At 37.9% G+C, this 23,806-nt stretch overlaps 1 protein-coding gene across 12 annotated transcripts in view; it reads left to right on the top strand.

The window, feature by feature from the left end:
• ARHGEF6 (Rac/Cdc42 guanine nucleotide exchange factor 6) overlaps positions 1 to 23,806 on the top strand; it is a 116,211-nt gene that overhangs the window by 42,742 nt on the left and 49,663 nt on the right. For all 12 annotated transcript variants that reach the window (XM_016944275.3, XM_016944277.3, XM_054676526.2 and 9 more), the window contains one exon: positions 6,785 to 6,855. In XM_016944275.3, the coding sequence (XP_016799764.2) occupies positions 6,785 to 6,855 (71 nt within the window). The remainder of the gene's footprint in view (positions 1 to 6,784; positions 6,856 to 23,806) is intronic.

Genomic DNA, 23,806 nt, shown 5'->3' with positions numbered 1-23,806 from the left:
AAACTAGCAGAGGCTACTGCTAAGGTCCAGGCAATCCAGATAGTGGTGTGGATTACTCTGGGGATAATGGGGAGGAAGAGAAGTGGATGGATGCAGTATATACTATTGAAATGAAATTTTAAAAACTTGCTGATGATTAGTTTTGAGGATAAGGGAACAGATGAGAACAATACCAAGTCTAGAGGTCCAGCTTGACGGTGAACGCCTTAATGGCATGCAGTGTCATGCTTCTAGCCAGCCCACAAAGGTTGATCTCTCTTAATGAGGGTGTCAATCTCTGTCTTGGACACTGGTGTGGTGGAGAAGCATAAGACATGGCTTTTGCCTTCAGGGTGTTCATACTGTAGTGTAAGAAGACATCATTAGAATACAATATGGTAAGTTTAGTGATAGAGCTAAATACAGTATGCTATGGAGAGGTGGGAGGAGAAGAGAGGAGCATAACTCATCTTGACAGGGAAGTCAAGGGGACTTGTTCATCTTTGTATACTGTCTTGTCTTCATATGCCTAACATGGTGCTTTAGACATTGGAAATATTTGATGTGTGCTGAACTCCGTTAATAGAGAAGACAGGAGGAGGCAGAGGTTGTGTGTGCATGTCTCTGTGTGTGTCTGTGTTGGGCGGGTGATTGGTACTGAAGATGATGAACTGTTTTGTACTTGAGTAGAGGTGCACCGAGTCATAGGTCTGAAGATTTCTAGCAAGTAGTTGGCAGTATGGTTATGGAGCACAGGAGAGAGATAAGAGCTGGTGATGAGGCAACTGACAGTATAGGTCAGTGGACGATGAAGTATAAAATATATAGCAGAGCATCAGTATTCAGACACAGAGAGTGCATTGTGCCTGAAGAGGTTAGGGGAGGCTTCATGGAGGACATAGGGCTTAAGCTGAACACTGAAAGACAGGTAAGCTGTGAATAGGCCCAGAAGAGAGGCAAGGACAATCTAAATCACAGTGATTGTTCAGGGAAAACAAAACCCACCACGATTCTGTGGTAGGACTGAGCAGAGTGAGCTTGATGGACAATGGAAGAGACTAGCTTCAGGTAACAAAAATGTCTTGCTGGGAAACTAGGTGCTCAATAAATCTTTGTTGACTTGAATTCTTTCCTACCCCAACTCTTGCCACCACCACAAAATAGTAGGTAAGCCAAAACCTATCTAGGATGCTGCCGAGGAATATTTTAAATTAAATGCTATGTTGTGTTATGTTTGGTCTAGAAAATACTTGTAAATTTTTAATTAATTAATCTCTCTCTGTCTTTTTTTTTTTTTTTAACACGGGATCTCACTATGTTGCCCAGGCTGGTCTCAAACTCCTGGGCTCCAGCGATCCTCCTGCCCTGGCCTTCCAAAGTGCTGGGATTACAGAGGTGAGCCACCGTGCCCGGGCTTTATTTCTTTCAATGAACTCCATACTAATGTATAAGCTTAGGAAAATTTGTCTTTAAGGAGTTTGAAAAAAGTGATGTAGTGAAACCCTTTTTTTTTTTTTTGAGATGGAGTTTCGCTCTTGTTGCCCAGGCTGGAGTGCAATGGCGCGATCTCAGCTCACCACAACCTCTGCCTCCCAGGTTCAAGCGAGTCTCTTGCCTCAGTCTCCCGAGTAGTTGGGATTACAGGCATGCGCCACCACGCCTGGCTAATTTTGTATTTTTAGTAAAGAATGTTGATCAGGCTGGTCTCAAACTCCCGACCTCAGGTGATCCGCCCGCCTCGGCCTCCAAAAGTGCTGGGATTACAGGCGTGAGCCATTGTGCCCAGCCAACGTAGAGTTTTAAACCCCGTTGCCATACAACCTTTTAGGCCATTTATAAAGTTCAATCAGGCATGGAACTAAAAATCTTTAGTGATCTCAGTCTGCTTACTATTGGGTCAAACATATAACACTGTGGCCACTCGAAGAGTCAGTAATTCTGACACATTCATACATGCAGCCTGGAGGGTGGAGGGACATTTAGCCTGATACTACACATTCTTTTGTAATGTCTTACAAGCAGAACAAAACAAGCCCAAAGCCATACAACCCTCACCCTGCAGATTGCTGTGCCATGGGAGTGCTGTGTGTAGTTTTCCTCCCTTGAGCCTGTCATTGACAAGAGCACTTTGTGCTCTGGTAAATTTGCCCTTGGGGAGTGGCGTTTTAAGTTTTGGATTCCACTGTAGCTCTCATCTAGAGATAATTACGGCCAAAGCTCTGGGGATAGCTTTTTCCCGCTCTTTGAGAGGAGGCCGATTTCAGAGGTCGTATAGCATAAAGAATCACCCACCTAATACTATAGAAAGTTAAGAAATAGAAGACTTGAGTGTGAAACACACACACACACACACACATCTCTTTTTAACATGAGCTTGTGGCTGAAAGTAGAATAAGTTTTTGTGACCATGATGATAAAAACCTCTTTCCAAGGATGATTGAACCTGGACATTGATGACATCATGAAGCCATTGTCACCAATTCTGCTTGCCTACCTCTGGATTTCCTATTACATGAGAAAAACCCTATTTTGACCAAAAATATGTTTTTTAAGGATCTTATTTCATGAAAAATACATGTATTAATAACTTAGTCATTATATAAGTTACAGAACATATATTAAGGGACTTTGCTCTTGTATTTCATTTGAGTCACATACATTATAAATGAGAAAATTAGCCACTTATACAATTTTCCGTTCTCTTTTAAAAATCAGAGGTAACTTGTAAATTAACTTGTTATTTATACATCAAAGTAATTTCTGCTAGCACAGTGGCCACATAATGGTAATTATATCCTTTTAAAATTTTTGTCTCTGTTCTGTTACCTAGAAAGGTTGAGGGTTTTGTTGGGACTTTGCATTAAAAATTTCCTGGCAAAATTTTTAAGCCAAGAAATTATTGACGCAAGTGTGATTGAGCAGATATTTTAAACAAATTCTATTTTCTCCCACTGATTCAATTAAGAGGGCATCAAATCCTTCTTCTAAAACTTCTTATTAGCAGTAAATATAGATATCAATTGAGGGGATTAGGTACATGGTTAATTAAATTTGTATTAAGGCATATTAAGAAATCACTCTTCCTGCTCATTATAACCAAAGCTAGGATTGAGCTTTATATTTAGACTTCCTGTTTTAATCCCCTGGGTGTATCACATAGATGTTTCCTGTCCAGAGAGACTATTTGTCACTAGATTTCTTTTTGTCTTATCACCACCAACAGGCAATAGTAATCTGTACACCAGCAAAGGAAGAGAAAGAATCAAAAGTTAATTGGAAAGGAGTCTTTACATCAGGATCAGGAGGATTTCTTATGCCTGTATTTGTGTGACACTCTTGTTTGAGTTATATTATACGAACAATCCATTGGAATTCTTCACTATATTGACTGATTTCCACCCCCCCCCCCCCCACTGGTTGGATTGCCCAGTCTCCTCATTGCCTTAGAACACCACCTAAAATGTTTACATTTTCATGTTCGTTCTAGTTAGGGCACTTTGAATCCCCCCCACCACCCAGGGACTGAACTTGTCTCCTCGGAACCTCCACATATTCATTCCTTCTCTGCATGTTGCTGAGTGTGGGTTTCAAAGAATCCTTCACATGGCGGGAGTAAGAAGTGGTAGGGGTCGGGGTGGGGAGCAAAGGAGGGACAAGAGGCCAGAAATTGTCACTGAGGTCATAGTGCTGGTGTTTTTCTCTTTGCATTCCCTCTTGTAGTGTTTCATGGAGCCAGTCATTTGCAAGGGCTACATTTTTTTAGACTTTCCAAGTTTATCCTTCCAAATCTGTCTCCCTTCTGTTCTTTGTGTTAATTCCCCATCCTAGACCAAGACTGCAGAGAGAACTAGAACTTCAGTGCTATGCTGAATTAATAGCGGTGAGAGCATGCATCCTTGCCTTGTTCCTGATCTTAGGAGGAAAGCATTTAGCATTCAGTCTTTCCCCATTATGTAAGATGCTAACTGTAGGTTTTTTGTAGACGCACTTTATTAAGTTGAAGAAATTCTTCTTTATTCTTATTTTTTTCCACGAGTTATTTTTTTTTGAATAGGTGTTTAATTTTGTTAAGTGCTTTTTCTGCATCGGTTAATATTATCATGTGACTTTTTTCTTTTAAGAGTGTTAAGATCATGGGTTACATTAATGGATTTTAAAATATTTAACCAACCTAGGATGAATCCCATAGTATACAATTCTTTTAAAATATTGCTGAATTTTACTTGCTAATATTTTGTAAATTTTTTTGCATCTATATTCATGAGGGATATTGGTCTGCAGTTTTCTTTTTTGCACTGCCTTTGTATGGTTTTGGTGTCAGTGTAATAGTGGTTTCATAAAATGACTTGGGAAGTGATGTCTTTTATTTTCTATGTGACATTATATGGAATTAGTATTGATTCTTCCTTAAACAGTTAATAGAATTCTCCAGTGACACCTTATGGGCCTGGAGATTTCCTTTTTCAGAGTTTTAAATTTATAAGTTCAATTTCCTTAATAGTTATAAGGCCATTCAAATGATCTATTTCATATTGGGTGAGTTGTGGTAGTTTTTGTTTTCTGAGGAATTGGTTCATTTCACACGTAAGTGTCAAATTTATGTGTGTAGAGTTGTTTGTAGTATTCCATTATTATCCTTTTTATATCTCCAGGGTCTGGAGTGATGTCCCCTGTTTCATTTCTGATAGTGGTCACATTTTCCCAGGAAAGCCTTATGAACCACCAGTGGATCCAGGCGGATCCTGAACTAGCATAAAGCTTCCAGGAACTGGCTATGCTCTACTTGTCCTCTCTGGAGAGTGACAGAATTGTCCCTCATTGCTACTTTTCTGCCTTATTTTCACTCTACCCAACCTGGCCCCACTGGATAACTCACTGTCGCAAGAACAGTTCTGCCTTGAGCATTGCCATTTCTACATCTGTGTTTCTGAAATCTTCCCTGAAAAGAAAACTCTGTACTGCTTTCCCTGCCTGTTTGAATTCCATCTGCCCTTCAGGGCCAGATCGAGTACCTCCTTCCCAGCAAGGTCTTCTCTAACCATCCCAGATCAAACTCACAGCCCCTCTGAACTCCAGCAGGAACCCCTGCCCATGCCATTGACCAAGACCTTCAGTAGCTTTATCTCTGGGTATCATATTGGTTAGGAACACAGGCTCTTGTCAGGACATACCTGGGCTTCAATCTTGGCTCTGCCATTTCCTAGCTGCATGACCTGAGATAACTGACTTCACTTCCTTGAATCTTAGTGGCCTCCTCCGTAAAATGAGAAGATAGTCTGTCTGTCAGGGTTGTTGTAAATATCAAATAATATGTCTTAAAAGCTATTAAGTATGAAATAAATATTAGGGATATTCCAGTACAATAATAATTAAAAATCAAGGTTAAATGGGAAAATATTTATAAAATAATATTGTAATAGAAGAATTATAAAACTGCAGGTAAGGTTAGAAAGATCCAAGAGTGTGTGCATATGTGTGTTCACAAACATACATAAAAGAATGGGAAGACACACTTCAAAAACAGTCTAAATGATGATGGTTAGCTCTAGGTGATGGGCTAATTGCTGGGTTTTATTTTCTATTCTATATTTTAAATTTTTGGGGGTGGGACTGCAATAGATTTATAACTTGAAAATATTATTAAAAAATCAAGGTCTGATGATATAGTATTATTTGGTTATTTATACTGCGCTATACTTTAGAAAGGGTTTAAAACAGCATACAATATACCAAGTTAAAATTAAAATATAAACCAAAGTGAAGCAGAGGAGAAAATGCAGTAGGAAAGATGCTATGTTGTGACACTGCTAAAAATTTGTTATGACTGTCTCATATTTTTATTGTTTTTTTTTTAAAAAAAGAATGTCCTAGGATTTCCTTTAGTCATGAGTTTAATAAGTAAAATTAATTTAGGTAAAAGAAGGGCAGTATTTTACAACGCAATGGAATAATATTAAAATTATACTTAAAAGAGAATAATTTCCTGCTAGTTTTCATTGAGTTAAACCTTCTGATCATTTTGTTGTTGGCATAGTAGACAGACCCAAGAAAAGCATGCTTGCCATTACTTATATTTTATTATACTTGTATATTAAATTGCACATTATAAGTACAGATGCTTCTTGGCTTACAATGGGGTTACATACTGATAAACCCATCATAAGTTGAAAGTATCATAAATCAAGAATACATTAATACACCTAACCTACTGAACATCATAGCTTAGCCTAGCCTACCTTAAATGTGCTCAGAAAACTTACAGTAGCCTACAGTTGGGCAAAATTATCTAACACAAAGCCTATTTTATAATAAAGTATTTATTAGGTCATGTACACAGTAGTTTGCCAAGGCAGGAAAATATCAAAATAAAGTATGATTTCTACTGAATGTGTATCGCTATTGCACCATTGTTAAGTTGAAAAATCGTAAGTTGAACAATCATAAGTTGGCGACTATCTGTATACATTTGGCTAGTACTGGTTTTGCGTATCTGTTTTGAATAAGTTGAATGGAGAGGGCAGACAAACCCCAACTGGGAGTAAAGTTCTTGCCCTGGCCCTGCTATTTCTTAGTTAGGTCTTAACTCCTTGGCTTATTCCTTCTTTGGAAATTGAGGGGTCTAGACAAGAAGATCTAACTTTGACCATCTATAGTTTAGCACAGTTGTAGTTTCATTTGTTTAGGAATGTACATTTCCATTGATCCTTCCACTGGGAATCTTTATAGTATGTTAGTTGACCCATGTTATAAAATGTTCATCATAGCCTTCTGTGATATTAACATAATTTAAATGTTTTTTTCACAGAGAGACCTCTCTCCCCAAAAGCCGTCAAAGGATTTGAAACTGCTCCACTTACCAAGAATTATTATACTGTGGTAAGTGTTCAGATGATGAATAAAAATTTTCTTGACTCTATATGGAACTTTTTCACTTGTCAAACCATTGATGTGTTGAGGTGACACAAAGGAAAGACTGAATAAAGTTGCATGCATGAGTCTAATGCCATTCGCATTACAGTGGAGCTCTTTTACTTATATGCTTCTTGCAGATGTCTAGAAGTCTTACATCTACTGTGCTGAAAAATTCAAAGGTAGCACGGATTCACAGCAAGCCCTATTAAACAGCATGAAATAGAAATTGGCTAGTATGTAAGAATTATGGTGAAATTCAGCAGTTAGACATACCCTTACCAGATATTTAGAAGGTGAATTTCCAAGTTCCTGTAATGCAATAAATTTTAAGTGGTTGCATTTTGTAATTTTACTTTAGAATCAATGACTTCATTATTATATCGTCTGGAATATTATCATCCTTTAAAGAGAGCCCAAAAGGAAAACTGCCCTTTGGCACAGTGGGAGGAATGACATGGCTCTGGCTTAAACACAGATATGTCAAAATATGTTAGCTATAAATAGGGTATGTGCAATACTCAAAATAAATTCCTGTTTGAAAAAGAAATCGCATCATTCTCCTTCATCTACTCTCTGCTTTCTCTTCATGTCTCCTTTCCAGACTTGGCCTAGTCACTAATTAAAAGGTCAAGTCATGATTAACCTCTAAGTTTCCCTGTCTGGTAGCCTTGTCATTCCCCCGGCCCTGCCTCACCACCTCAGCTGAAATACAGTTTCACTTTTTACCCAGTGTTCTATGTGCGTTTGTCTTGCGTACTCATCTCCCTTTGTGCATGGATAGAGTTTTTAAACATCTCTATACAGGTATGTGAATATCATTTGGTTTCAAAAAGTTGAATTTCACTCTTCAGTGAATTTGCTCTATAATGATGACACGAGCAATAGAGAATATGAAAAATCAAGAAGGAACTCTCTAGGTAACATGGACAATAAATAATCACAGTCGACTATTTTGTTAATATCTTTTATCTTACATTTCCAAGGCTAAAATATATTACCCAGCAGAGGTAGGTTCCCTTCTCCCTTACTTCCTGACCAATTCTTTTAGCTTTTAGATAACCCCTAATGATTTAATTTTTAAAGAAAGGTTGTAGTGGAATGGTGGATGAAAATATTACCATAGCTTCTTCTCTCTGTGGGTCTGGAGCATATCATCACTCTGCTTTGGATCTCTCTCTGCCTCTGCTGATTCTACCAACTTAAAGTGTGGTTGGGATTATCCAAGGCAGAGTATACTCTGTGATTCTCATGGAATTTATATCAATCCTATATATATAATGGTCGAACTCTGGACATGCTGCAGTTTATATAACCCACCTCCTGTTGGAAGACGTGTGTTGTTTCTAGTTCCTTGCTGTAATAGACAATTCTGCATTGAATAGCTTATATATATCACTTTGCCAAAGTATATAAAGATCTGTATGGTGAAAGTTAAGTGCTTAGGTCAAAGGACATATATGTTTAACAGTTTTTTTTTGGTAGATATCATCCCAAACCTCAGACCTAATAAAGAAAACAAATGTCTTGGGGAACTCATGATAGCCTGTGAAGAACCTGTAGAACTTCGATGTGAATATTGCTTAATTATTGGCCAGCTGGATATATTGTAACTAGATATGGATGTGAAGAGATTTTGGTTGGTTGGTTTTTTAAATCCACATTTCTTTGGCTTTGAATAGTTAGGCAAATTTTTAGTGTCAATTAATTCAAAATATGTTTTGAGTGTTCTGATTGTCCTCCTAATCTGTGTTGAATAAAAAAAATCTATTTCATCCACAGGATTTGTAAACTTGTAAAATCAGTTTCACTCACATGAAAAGTGCCCTCATCTGATGGTATATTAAATCTTCTTCCCTCCAAGAGTCATTAATTGTAGATATTTTCTGTTGCTAGATCTATAAGAATACTAATGACTGATTTTTACTTCATTAAAAAAATGAAATAACATTTTTCTTTTTTATAACTAGTTATATAAATGTTTTTTAAATATCAGACAATACAGAAATAATGTAAAAAAGAAAATAAACACCACATGTAATCCCACCACTTAGAAATAATCACTATTAACATGTTAGTGAATCTCATGCCAAATTTTCTTTAAGGTAGGTGTAAGTGTATATATATATATGCATATATATGTATATATAGCCTGTAATATCTATGTGTGTATATAAATTTTTAAATAAAACAGGAAATTATGTATTCTTTCTTTTTCATAAAGATTTTTTTATTTTTTTTGACACGGAGTCTCACTCTGTCGCCCTGGCTGGAGTGCAGTGGCACGATCTCAGCTCACTGCAACCTCCGCCTCCCGGGTTCAAGAAATTCTTCTGCCTCAGCCTCCCGAGTAGCTGGGACTACAGGCGAGCACCACCATGCCCAGCTAATTTTTGTATTTTTAGTAGAGACAGGGTTTCACTATATTGGCCAGGCTGGTCTCGAACTCCTGAGTTCGTTATCTGCCCGCCTTGGCCTCCGAAAGTGCTGGGATTACAGGTGTGAGCCACTGTGCCTGGCCCATAAAGATTTTTCTATCCCTATACCCCAATAATACTTGTCTCTGACCAGACCTGTTCTTTTTTTTTTTTTTTTTTTTTTTTTGAGATGGAGTCTCACTCTGTTGCCCAGGCTGGAGTGCAGTGGCATGATCTTGGCTCACTGCAACCTCTGCCTCCCAGGTTCAAGCGATTCTCCTGCCTCATCTTCCCGAGTAGCTGGGATTACAGGCATGCACCACAATTCCCGGCTAATTTTTGTGTTTTTAGTAGAGACGGGGTTTTACCATGTTGGCCAGGCTGGTCTCGAACTCCTGACCTCAGGTGGTCCTCCCGCCTTGGCTTCCCAAAGCGCTGGGATTACAGGTGTGAGACACTGCTCCCAGCCAGACCTGTTCTTATGCTCTTCCATTTAATGAGTCTTTGCCAGCCCAGGGCTCCCTTTATTTTGGTCCTGTGTATTAGGTTTCCCAGAGAAACAGAACCAATGTGGGGGGTGGGGGGCGGTGGGGGAGGAGAGAGAGAGAGAGAGAGAGAGAGAGAATGAATAAGGAATTGGCACATGTGACTATGGAGGCTGAGAAATTCCACACTCTACTGTCTCAAAGCTGGAGACCCAGGAAAGCTGGTGGTGTAATTCCGTACAAGTCCAAAGGCCTGGGAACCAGAGAGCTGATAGTGTAAGTTTCACTCTGAGGTCAGGAGAAGATCAATTTTCTAGCTCAAATACGCAGACAGAGAAAGCAAATTCTCCCTTCTTCTACCTTTTTGTTCTATTCAGGTCCTTAGCAGATTGGATGAAGCCCACTCACAATAGGCAGGCAATATGCTCTACTCCACCTACTAATTTAAATGCTAATCTCATCTGGAAAACCCTTACAGACACATGCAGAAATAATGTTTAGCTAAATATCTGGGCACCCTGTCTATCCTGCCCAAGCTTACAGGATGTGATGATTAATTTTATGTGCCTACTTGGGTCGACACATAAAATTAATCATCACATCCTGTAAACTTGGGCAGGATAGAGACCTCTGGGAATTTGCAAATCTGTAGACATATTCTCCCCTTTTTCAAGTTTCTAAGGGATTATCTGCTGATTTCAGCCCCATTTAGGCCTTGATGCAATTCTGGTGTCATGTCAATTTTGAAATGTTACATAGTTGTCCAGTGTGACCAAAGTGGCTGTGGGCACCCAGCTCAGACCCGCACCTGCCACTAGGCATGTTTAATGTGGGTAATTGAGACTTGGCCACTCCTGGCTTGTTGTTTTGAATAGGAACTTAGCATCCTTGAGGGACATGGCAGTCCAGAGAAAGCTTTTGCTGCCCCTGACCTTGGTTCCTTAATTGTCCTCAATTATTGCTGCCATATGTTAAACTTCTCTCACTATTAATTATTTTTCTAATAATCTTCTTCTGCCCATTGTCTTTCTTTGCTCATTGTAACTTAATGTTATATGCCAGGAAGATTTAAAAAGTAAAAGTCAGAAAAAGGAATTGATACAGCTTGGTTGTCAGGCTTAATTTGTGTGCAGCACTTAGGTCTTGGCACCCATGGTCTCATTGGGAGGGCAGGTCAAACATGATAGTGTAAGCCACATGGTAGAGAATGATGTAAGGTTGTAAGGTGTTGTAAGGTGGGTTTTTCAAAATGCGGTTGGGATCCTTTGTCTCGGAGGCACCTGGGGAGCTTGTTAAAAGTACAGACATACGGGTGTGGTGGCTCACGCCTGTAATCCCAGCACCTTCGGAGGCCAAGGTGGGTGGATCACTTGAGGTCAGGAGTTCGAGACCAGCCTGGCCAACATGGCGATACCCCGTCTCTACTAAAAATACAAAAATTAGCTGGGCATGGTGGCCTGGGCCTGTAATCCCAGCTACTTGGGAGACAGAGGCAGGAGAATTGCTTGAACCTGGGAGGCGGAGGTTGCAGTGAGCCGAGATTGCACCATTGCACTCCAGCCTGGGTGACAAAGTGAGACTCTGTCTCAAAAAAGAAAGAAAGAAAGAGAGAGAGAGAGGGAGGGAGGGAGGGAGGAAGAGAGAGAGAAGGAGAGAAGGAAAGAAAGAGAGAAAGAAAGAAGGAAAGAAAGAATGAATGAAAGAAAGAAAGAAAGAAAGAAAGACTACAGACATCTGGGCCACACACCTGACTTGCTACATCAAATTCTCTGGCTGTTGATTCCAGGAAATAGCATTTTAAACAACTCCCACTCCTTCCTTAACCACTTCCCCTTAACACACAGGTGGCTCTGATGCTCACTTCACCTAAAATATGAGAACCAATCAAGGAAAAGGTTGAATGGAGGATGTAGGATTCAAGGCAAATCTTGGAGGAAGGTCGGAAGTTAGACAAGCAGAGAAGAGCTGAAAGCTTATTCAGACAGGGGGAGCCATATGAGCAAATTCTCCCAGGCAAGAATGTGCCTGTCTGTAATTAGTCCCTGCAGGTCAGAGAGTGGACTGCACGCTCTTCTTCTCCCATCCAAATATCCCTTGTAAGATGAAATTCTTTATTCACTGCAACTATTGCAACACACTTAATAAAGCTGGCCTTTGTGCTGTCACAAATAGGCCAGACTCACAGTAATCCTAATATTCAACTCTGGGGATGAGCATCTGTGTGCAGAGTGAAAGGTGGTATTTCCCCCCATCCAAGTAAGAAAATATAATCACTAAGGACCAATATCATTTATTTTGTTCTTGCTTTCTCCTACTTTATGTAACATAATGGTAGATGCCTAAAGGGCATGTTTTATAGAACCTGCCTGCAGTAGAAAATGTGGGAGGAAGGCTGTGGCATGTTACATTACAAAAATCCTAGGAAGCCTCGGGTAACCTTTGCTGTAGCTTCCCGCCTTCTGCTCACCCTCATTTTCTCTCTCACTCATCTATCTACCTCTCTCTGCCACCCTGGATTTTTCTACCTTTCTAGTGCTCACCCACCTTTTTAATTCTACTAGCCTAAACTACCTTACACATTTATCCATTGATTCTCTTTTCCATATCCGCTCTTATTTCTTTCTTACCCTCTTCCCATCTTACTCCTCCATACTGCTCTTCCATGTGAGGGCTGGAGGTGGAGGAAGTGACAGGATCCTGTGGAGTTCGTGAATCTATTTGTGGATAATGGGGAGTAGTGCTGCTTGTTTTGTGAAAGCTAAGGACCTGGGCGTGCAGAATCAATCACTGCAGGCGGTTCTACTGGCATAGAAATCAAATATGACATAAATATTATAATATATTGCCTTTTTTGTTCTCAAAGAACTTTACCAACATTAGCTCATTTTCATAGGCACCATAATTATCTCAGAATTCCTATAATGTAATATTTTTGCTTTGATTTAAGGTTTCCTGAGACCATTATAGTCTCCTTTATCATTGGAGATATCTCTGTTTTCAGCCATTGTTTATGCATTTTAGTTTCTTAAAATAATTTCTTTATACTTTTATGACTCCTTCCCTTTGGAAAACATAGTTATACAAACTCACTCTAAAGCCTCTCCAGGAAATGTGGGAAATGTGTTTTATTGGAAAATCAATAGCCCAGGATGGTGGTAGAAAAAGCCTCCACCTTTTTTTTTCCTGTGGTTTCTCACTGTCTATTTTATTCTGAATTCAGGCAAAGGTTGGTTGAGCAAAAGGATGCCCAGTTGTCCTTGTGAAGACAGAGTCAGGGAGGCAAAGGCAGTGTCTGGACAGAGTCTATTTTAGTGAGTTTGAATGGATTTCATCAGATCAAATTGTACTGCTCTGAAGTTGCTTGGCCTGCCAAACTCCTTGCCTTCTGAGTCACCACTGAGGCCTTCTGTTTGGGAGCACATAGCCTTCTCTGTCTGCTTCCCTTCTTATCCTTTTACATTAGATGCCCTGTGGCCTGAAAAATAAAGAACCAGTCTCAGAAGTTCATCAGTTGATCTTTTGAGATTGAAGAAAGCAATAAAGTTCTGAGTGACTTTGGGAAGGAATCCCAAACATCCACCCTGATGAACATTCCTGCTCATCCAACCACAGCAAGAGAAGTTCTATTTAGTATATTACTACTCACATGTTTTTTTTTTTTTGGGGGGGGGCATAATTTGATAAAAAGACTTATTAACCACTTTTGTCATTTTAATTTTGTAAAGTCCATTCTGCCACTCTCAAAACTTGCAGTCATAGGAGTTTAATGTATATTTCCATTTAGCTCTCCAGAACTCACTCCAAGGCAGCAGGAAGTGTCTGCGTGCCTCCCTCCCATGGGAAGTAACTGCCCTATGCCAGTGGTTCCAGCAGACATGGGTACCCTAGAAAGTGTGTTGCCTCACCTAGCAAATAAACCCACTGGAGCAGGACACTTGGCATCTTTCTTGAAGAATCTTAGCAATTTCAGGTACAAGAGCCCTAGATGGTAGCATTTTAAAGGGAGTTGAAATATTAAGGCTATTTCAGTGGGGAAGAAGCAGAGTGAATTATATCAACCACGGAATTAAAGTAGTGTTTGTTTTAAAAATCACATTTTATGATGAAAATAATATCTATGATTTTTCTAATTTAAAAATTCCCTTCAAGCAATGACTGTTTGCTGTTGTTTTTCTTTATTTCAACAGATATTATAATTCAGGGACTATGACAGTTATAGACAACAGTGCTTTAAGGGAGGGTGACAGCTGGGCATGGTTGCTCATGCCTGTAATCCCAGAACTTTGGGAGGCAGAGGCAGGAGGATAGTTTGAGCCCAGGAATTCAAGACCGGCCTGGGCAACATAGTGAGACTCTGTCTCAACAAAAAATAAAAAATTAGCTGGGCATGGTGGCATGTGCTTGCAGGCCGAGCTACTTGGGAGGCTGAGGCAGGAGGATCATTTGAGTCTGGGAGGCCAATGCTGCAGTGAGCCAAGATAGCACCACTGCACTCCTCCTTGGGTGACACAGCAAAACCCTGTCTCAAAAACAATCAAACAAACACACAACAAAAAATAAATGAATAATTAAAAAAATTTTAAAAATGTTAGAAAGGAAGGATGAGGATGTGAGATGGCTTGTTACCAGACATGGTCTTTTTAGAAAAGTGTGAACAGGCCAGGCATGGTGGCTCACACCTCTAATTCTAGCACTTTGGGAGGCCAAGATGGGTGGATCACGAGGTCAGGAGTTCGAGACCAGTCTGGCCAATATGGTGAAACCCCGCTTCTACTAAAAATACAAAAATTAGCTGTGCATGGTAGCATGCACCTGTAGTCCCAGCTACTCAGGAGGCTGAGGCAGAAGAATCACTGGAACCCAGGAGGCAGAGGTTGCATTGAGCCGAGATTGTGCCACTGCACTCCAGTTTGGGCGACAGAGTGAGACTCCGTCTAAAAAAAAAAAAAAGAAAAAAAGAGAAAAGAGAAGTGTGAACAAAAAGATTAGAAGATTTAATTCCCTCCCGAATATAAAAGGGCCCTATCCTTTTTGAATCTCAACACCAATACTATAGATAACCAAGTAAATATTTTATTTTTATTTTTATATTTTTTGAGACAGACCCTCCCTCTGTCGCCCAGCTGAAGTGCAGTGGCGCAATTTGATTTGGGCTCACTGCAACCTCCACCTCCCAGGTAAAAGCAATCTTCCTGCCTCAGCCTTCCAAGTAGCTGGGATTACAGGCATGTGCCACCATGCCCAGCTAATTTTTGTATTTTTAGTAGAGATGGGGGTTTCACCATGTTGGCCAGGCTGGTCTCAAATTCCTGGCCTCGAGTGATCTGCCTGCCTCGGCCTCCCAAAGTGCTGTAATTATAGGCATGAGCCACTCCCCCGGCCCAAATAAATATTTTAAATAAAGCAATGTGCATATGAGCCTTACCTTCTCCTTTTTACTTAATAAAATATAGTACTGTTGAATTCTAGTGCATTTCTCTCCATTTCTATGAATTAAAAAAAATGAATATCAGTGCTGAGTATAAGTGATTACTTGAGGAACTGCAGTGAACAACAACACAGATGGACAAAGAGCTATCATGATGAACAAGCTTGAGTATTGAGGGCCATGACCCTGCATAAGGACTTGGAGTCAGAGAAAAAACAGAAGAGTCTTTATTGACAGGTGAGAAATTTGTGCTTTGTTTTTAAATAATAGCTTTATTGAGGTACAATTCACATAGCATAAAATTCACCATTTTAAAGTGTGCAATTCACTGTTATTAGTGTATTCACAGAGTTGCACAATGATCGCCACTATCTCATCTAATTTCACAACATTGTTATCACCCCACCAAAAAACCTTCTATCCATTAGCAGTCACTTCCCATTTCCCATTCCCTCCAGCCCTTGGCAACCACTAATCTACTTTCTGTCTGTATGGATTTTGCCTATTCTGAAAGTTTTACATACATGGAATTCTATAATGTGTGATATTTTGTGTTTGGTTTCTTTCACTTAGCATAATATTTTCAAGGTTCATCCATGTTGCAGAATGTATCAGTACTTCTTTCTTTTTATAGCTAAGTAATATTCCATTGTATGGTTAGACCAGCTTTTATTTATCCATTTATCAGTTGATGGACTTTGGGTTGCTGCCACTTTTTGGTTATTATTAAAAATGCTGCTGTGAACATTCATGTGCAAGTTTTTGTGTGGACATATGTTTTCACTTCTTTAGGAGCAGAATTGCTGGGTCACATGGTAATTCTATGTTTGACTTTCTGAGGAATGGCCAAACTGTTTATCACAGTAGCAGTACCATTTTACATTCTTACCAGCAATTGTAAGAGTTTCAGTTTCTCTACATCCTCACCAACACTTGTTATTGTCTGCTTTTTTTTCTTTGTAATATAACCACCCTATTGAGTATCAAGTAGTATCTAATTGTAGTTTTGATTAGCATTTTCCTAATAGTTAATGATGTTGGGTATGCTTATTGGCCATTTGTATATCTTCTTTGGAGAAATTTCTATTCAAATTCTTTGCCAACTTTAATTGATTATTTTTGTTGTTGAGTTGTAATAGTTCTATATATATTGTGGATACTAGACTCTTATCAGATATATGATTTGCAAATATTTCTTCCATTCTATGAGTTGTCTTTTCACTTTCTTGATAATGTCATTTCACACACAAAAGTTTTTAATTTTGATGAATTCCAATTTACTTATTTTTGTTTTGTTTTGCTTTTTGTGTCACCCAAGAATCCATTGCCAAATTGAAAGTCATGAAGATTTCCTCCTCTGTTTACTTTAAGACTTTTGTAGATTTAACTCTGAAATCCATTTTGAGTTAATTTTTGTATATGGTATGAGGTAGGGGTGTAAATTCTTTCTTTTGCATGTGAATATCCAGTTTTCTCAGCACCATTTGTTGAAAAAAAAGTTCTCTCCCCACTGAATGGTCTTTTTTTTTAATTGACAGATAAAATTATATGTATTAATTGTGTACAACATGATGTTCTGTCATGTTTAGTCATTGTGGAATGACTAAAGCTAGCTAATTAACACACATATTACCTCACAGAGTTATCATTTTTATGGTAAGAACAATTAACATTCACTCTCTAGGCATTTTTTAAGAGTACAATATATTGTTATTTACTATAGTCACAATGTTGCACAAGAGCTCTCTTGAACTTATTCCTCCTAACAGATGTTTCATATCCTTTGATCAACATCATCCCAACCAGCTCCCCCAACTTCCCCAGCCCCTTGTAACCACCATTCTATTATCTAGTTCTATGAGATCAACTTTTTAAGATTACACATATGATGAGATCATGTGGTATCTTTCTTACTATGCCTGACTTATTTCACTTAACATAATGTCTTCTAGGTTCATCCATGTTGTTGCAAATGGCAGGATTTTCATCTTTTTAATGACTGAATAGTATTCCATTGTGTTTTGTTTTGTTTTGAGACAGGGTCTTGCTCTGTCACTCAGACTGGAGTGCAGTGGTGTGATCCTGGCTCACTGCAACCTCTGCCCCCTGGACTCAAACAATCCTTCCACCTCAGCCTCCCAAGTAGCTGGGGCTACAGGGGTGCACCACCACACCTGGCTAATTTTTTAGTTTTTTGTAGAGACAGGGTCTCACCATGTTGCCGAGGCTGGTCTCAAACTCTTGAGCTCAAGCAATCTGCTCTCCCCAGCCTCCCAAAGTGCTGGGATTATAGGCATGAGCCACCATGCCCAGCCTCCATTGTGTTTTTATACCATATTTTCTCTGTCCATGCATCCGCTGATTTCATATTTTGGCTATCATGAATAATGCTGAAATGAACATGGGAGTGCAGATATCTCTTCAACATACTGGTTTTATTTTTATTTTTGAAATTTGAATCTGTCAATATCCACAAAATAACTTACTGAGATTTTGATTGGAATTATGTTGAATCTATAGATCAAGTTGGAAATAACTGACATCTTGATAATATTGAGTCTTTCTACCCATGAATATAGGATATCTCCCCATTTATTTAGTTCTTTGATTCCTTTTACCAGAGTTTTGTAGTTTTATTTGTATAGATCTTGTACATATTTTCTTAGATTTATACCTAAGTATTTCATTTTTAGAGGTGCTAATCTAAATATTATTTTTTTGTTTCAGATTTTAATTGTTTATTGCTGATATAAAGGAAAATGATTGGCATTTGTGTATTGACTTTGCATCTTGCAACCATGTTATAATCACTCATTAGCTCCAGAAATTTTTTGATTTATTCAGATTTTCTACATATACAATCATGTCATCTGCAAATAAAGACGGTTTTATTTCTTCCTTCCCAATGTGTATACCTTTTATTTTTTTCTTATTGCATTAGCTAGGACGTTCAATATGATGTTGAAAAGGAGTGGTGTGAGGGAACACTCTTGTTTTGTTCCTAATCTTAGTAGGAAAGCATCTGGCTTCTTACCATTAAGTATGATGTTAGATGTCGGGGTTTTTTGTTAGCTTTTTTTTCCCTTTTTTTTTCGTAGCTGTTCTTTATCAAGTTGAGAAACTATTCCTAGTTTTCTGAGAATTAAAAAAAAATCATGAATGGATGTTGTATATTGTCAAATGCCTTTTCTGCATCTGTTGATACGATCATGTGATTTTCCTTCTCTAGCCTGTTGATGTGATAGATTACATTAGTGATTTTTTGGAATGTTGAACTAGTCTTGCATACTTTGTTAAATCACACTTGGCTGTGTTGTAGCATTCTTTTTATCTATTGCTGGATTTTATTTGCTAATATTTTGTTGATGATTTTTGTAACTATGTTCATTAGAGATATTGGTTTGTAGTTTTCTTGTAATGTCTTTGGTTTGGGTATTGGGATAATTCTGGCTTCATAAAATGAGTTAGGAAGTATGTATTCTCTCTGCTTCTGTGTTTTGGAAGAGATTGTAAAGAATTGATATAATTTCTTCCTTAAATGTTTAGTAGAATTTACCAGTGAACCTATCTGGGCTTAATGCTTTCTGTTTTGGAACGATGTTAATTACCAATTCATTTTCTTTACTAGATGTAGGCCTATTCAGATTATCTATTTCTTCTCTTGTGAGTGTTGGCAGATTGTATCTTTAAAAAGCTGGTCCATTTAATCTAGGTTATCAAATTTGTAGGCAGAGTTATTAATAATATTCCTTTAACATTATTTTAATGTCCATGGGATCTCTAGTGATATCCTGCCATTTCATTTCTGATACTAACAGTTTGTATCTTCTCTCTTTTTTTCAATGAAGTTCATCAATTTTGTTGATCTTTTCAAAGAGCCACCTTTTGGTTTTAACTTCCTCTACTGATTTTCTGTTTTCAATCTCATTGATTTCTGCCCTAATTTTTATTATTTCTTTTCTTCTGTGTGCTTTAGATTTAGTTTGCTCTTCTTTTTGTAGTTTCCTAGGGTGGAAGTTTAGATTATTTATTTTAGATCTTTCTTCTTTCCTAATATATGCATTCAGTGCTATAAATTTCCCTACAAGCACTGCTTTCACTGCATTCCACACATTTTAATGTTCTTCTTTCATTTCCATTTAGTTCAAAATATTTTAAAATTTCTCTTGAAATATCTTTTTAGAAAATAAATGTATTTTGAGATGTGTTGTTTAATCTCCAAGTATTTTTCTGTTATTGATTTCTAGTTTGATTACATTGTCATCTGAGATCATAGATTGCATGATTTCTATTCTTTTAAATTTGCTAAGGTGGGTTTTATGGATCATAATGTGGTCTGTCTTGAGGAATGTTTCATGTAGGCTTGAGGAGAATATGTAATCTGCTGTTGTTGGATGAAGTAGTCTATAGATGCCAACTCTATCTAGTTGCTTGATGGTACTATTGAGTTCTAGTATGTCCTTACTGATTTTCTGCTTGTTGGATCTCTCCATTTCTGATAGAGGGGTATTGAAGTCTCAACTACAATAGATTTATCTATTTCTACTTGAAGTTCTAGCAGTTTTTGCCTCGCTTTTTTTTTTTTTTTTTACCAAGTATTAAATCACAGGAGGAATTTACTCCAAGAATGCCAGTCAACATACTGGACAATGTCTTTAACTATAGTTTACAACAATAGTTTACAACTATGATGGCCTTTTATGTAGCTTCTTCTAATGTCAGTTCTCACTGAAACGCATAATATTAAAATATAACTCAGCCAAAGAAAATGTTTCTTTTGTTCATTTCTTTTGTTCCTTTGTTCATTTCTTGGAATAGCAATTAGCAAGTACCAATGTGTGTAAAATGCCTAAAAAATACACAATGCCATTGTCAAATATGTTTGAAAAACACAATATCATATTGGCCCTGCTTAGAGATTCAAAATATATTTATCATACTAAAAGTTCTAAAAAGCTATGCATAAAGAAATTTGTATAAATTATTTAACAGTTTTTCATAATTGTTATTGTCATTCTTTGGGAAGTTAGATATATCAATATACTTTCAGATTTATCAATATACTTTATTCACCTGGTCTTTGAATGAGAGTGGGTTAAATAAGCAAATTTATTGTCATTTGCACTGACAAGGAACTAGAGTGTTAATATTTTTTTTTATTATTGATTGAAGGGAGAATGCTTCCACTGCAATTTTGATGGAAGAGTTTTCATTTGATTATAAAAGTTGTGCCTCATGTAGTTTGATTCTGTTTTTAGGCACATACATATTAAGGACTGTTATGTCTTGTTGGAGAACTGACCTCTTTATTATTATGTAATGCCTCTTTTATTCCTGATAATTTTTCGTGCTCTAATGTTTGCTCTGTCTAAAATTAACATAGCCACTCCAGCTTTCTTTTGATTAGTATGAACATGATATCTCCTTTTTCATCCCTTTACTTTTAATTTATAAGTGTCTTTATATTTAAATTGAATTTCTTATTAACAGCATATGGTTGGGTCTTATTTTTTGATTCACTCTGAAAATGTCTGTATTTTCATTGGTACATTTAGACCACTGACATTTAAAGTGATTATTGATATAGGTGGATTAATGCCTACCATACTTGTTACTGTTTTCTATTTGTTGCCCTTTTCGTTGTTCGCTTTTTGTCTTCCACATTTTTTTGCTTTTTGTTTTAATTGAGCATTTTATATGATTCCATTTCTCTTTTTTCACTTATCAGTTATATTTCTTTAAGAAAAACATTTTTAGTGGTTGCTCTATGCCTTGATAGCTAGTCCCAGTTCACTTTCATATAATATTATACAAAGATACATACTATATTCGCAGGTAGTGCAAGTACCTTATAATAACATAGTATTCCTAATTATTACCTCCCATCCCTTGTATGATCGCTGTCACTCATTTTACTTACACATAAATACACATTAGTATATACACACACATAATCAAATACATTGCTGCTATTATTATTTTGAATAAACTGTTATCTATTAGGTCAATTAAAAATAAGAAAAAAGTTTTTATTTTATCTTTACTTATCCCTTCTCTAATATTCTTTCCTTCTTCATGTAGATTCAGATTTCTGACCTATATTGTTTTTCTCTCTGTGAAGAACTTCTTTTAACATTTCTTGCAAGGCAGGTCTAATGGTGACAGTTTCCCTCAGTTTTTGTTTGTCTGAAAAAGTCTTGATATGTCTTTCACTTTTGAAGGGTAATTTCACAAGATACAGAACTCAAGGTTAGTGAGTTTTTCTCTCAACACTTTAAATATTTCACTCAACTCTCCTCTTGCTTGCATTGTTTCTGAGGAGAGGTCAGATGTAACTTTTATTTGAACTTCTGTATAGATAAACTGTTTGTTTCCCATGGCTTCCTTCAATAATTTTTTCTTTATTTTTGATTTTCTGGAGTTTGAATATCACATGATTATAATTTTCTTTTGCATTTATCCTACTTGGTCTCTGAGCTTCCTGGATCTGTGATTTGGTGTCTGACTAATTTTGAGTAAATTCTCAACCACTATTGTTTCAAATATTTCTTCTATTATTTTCTCTTTCCTCTCCTGATATTTCCACATTACATGAATGTTGCACCTTTTGTAGTTGTCCCACAGTTCTTTCATATTCTCTTCTATTTTTACCCCCAGTCTTTTTTCTCTTTGCTTTTTGGTTGTAGCAGTTTCTATTGACATATTCTCAAGCTCAAAGATTCTTTCCTCAGCCATGCCCAGATCACTATTGAGTCCATCATGTGCAGGCATTCTTCATTTCTGTTACAGTGTTTTTAATCTCTAGCATTGCTTTTTGATTCTTTCTTAGAATGCCTGTTTCTCTGCTTATAATATCCATCTATTCTTGCACGTTGTCTACTTTTTCTGTTAGAGTCCTTAGTATATTAATCACAGTTACTTAAAAACACTGGTCTGATAATTCTAACATTCCTGTGTTATCTGACTTAAGTTCTGATGCTTGCTTTGTCTCTTCATACTGTATTTTTTGCCTTTTAATATGCCTTGTAAATTGTTGTTGGAAGCCTGACATGATGTACTGGGTAAAGGAACTGTGGTAAATAATCCTTTAGTAATGTGGTGGTAAGGTGTAGAAGGAGGGGAAACATTCTATGTTTCCAGATTAGGTCTCAGTTTTTAATGAGCTTGTGTCCCTGGACTGTGAACTTCACCAGTGCTTCCTAGTTCTCCCGCTTAGGTGGGACAGGATGGCTAGAAAGGGCTGGAGTTGGGTTATCTTCCTTCGCCCATGTGGAAGGCTAGAGCTGGCTGGAGTTGCTTATTGACCTTCCCCCATAACAGTTAGCATCTGATAAAAATTCAATAGGTTATGCTCAGGCCGGGCGCAGTGGCTCACGCCTGTAATCCCAGCACTTTGGGAGGCCAAGGCAGGCGGATCACCTGAGGTCAGGAGTTCGAAACCAGCTTGACCAACATGGTGAAGCCCCCATCTCTACTAAAAATACAAAATTAGCTGGGCGTGATGGCGCATGCCTGTAATCCCAGCTACTAGGGAGGCTGAGGCAGGAGAATGGCTTGAACCCAGGAGGCGGAGGTTGTAGTGAGCCGAGATTGTGCCATTGCACTCCAGCTCGGGCAACAAAAGCGAAACTGCGTCTCAAAAAACAAAAACAGAAACAAACAAACAAACAAAAAATAGGTTATGCTCTGGTAAAATAGTTTCTCCTGAGGGCAGACCTTGTTAAGAAGAATAGAGTGCTCTGGCATATTCAAAAAGGCAACTTTTTCCCTCCCTCTGCCTGAAGCATGAGGGTATTTTCCTCTAATCTTCACTGAGAGAAACTGGAGCTTAAACTCACAAAAGTGTGAGTGTGCTGTCCTAATATTGGGCCCCTGGAGTTCCTAACTCTCAGACTTGTCTGTACAGAGCCCCCAGAAGTTTGTCAATTACAGTGTAGGTTTTTCTACCCTAGTGCTGGTTCCTGTGGAGGCTTCTGCTTGTGGACTTCTGCTCTGGTAATTTGTGATTCTCTTTATCTGCCTGTTTCTCCAATTTTTGGAGTAGCAGTTTTCCCTGTGACCTCACTTTTCTGACAGATTTAAGAGAAAACGATGGTTTATTTCAGTTTGTTTAGCTATTTCCTTCCTGTTAGGATGGAGTAATGACTTCTAAGCTCCTTACATGTCAGACTGAAAAATGAAAGTCTTTTTTTTCTTTTTTAAAATAGGCATTTATAAGTATATAGTTTTCTTTAAGCACTGTTTAACTGCACCCCATGAGTTTTTGTATGTTGTGTTTTCATTTTCATTCATCTCAAAGTAGTTTCTAATTTCCATTCTCATGCTTGGACTTTCTATAGAGGGGAATATTTCTATTCCATTACTGGGTTAATTTCCGAGAACATCAATACCTCCAGAACCCTGCATTTACACTTTTACAGGGTAGTTTCTGAGGAATAGAGGAACTGAAAGTAGACATGAGTGGCTGGGTATAGGGGTTACAATTTAAGCCCGAGCTTTTGAAGCCATCCTGTGTTCTTCTAAGCCAGTGATTCTCAACTGGGGGCAATATTGCCTTTCAGGTGACATTTGGCAATGTCATGGCAATG

The sequence above is a fragment of the Pan troglodytes genome, chromosome X, assembly GCF_028858775.2.
Source record: "Pan troglodytes isolate AG18354 chromosome X, NHGRI_mPanTro3-v2.0_pri, whole genome shotgun sequence".
NCBI classification, from domain to species: domain Eukaryota; kingdom Metazoa; phylum Chordata; class Mammalia; order Primates; family Hominidae; genus Pan; species Pan troglodytes.
Note: the sequence above shows the minus strand (reverse complement) of the source record. Positions and strands in the feature narration are given on the sequence as shown.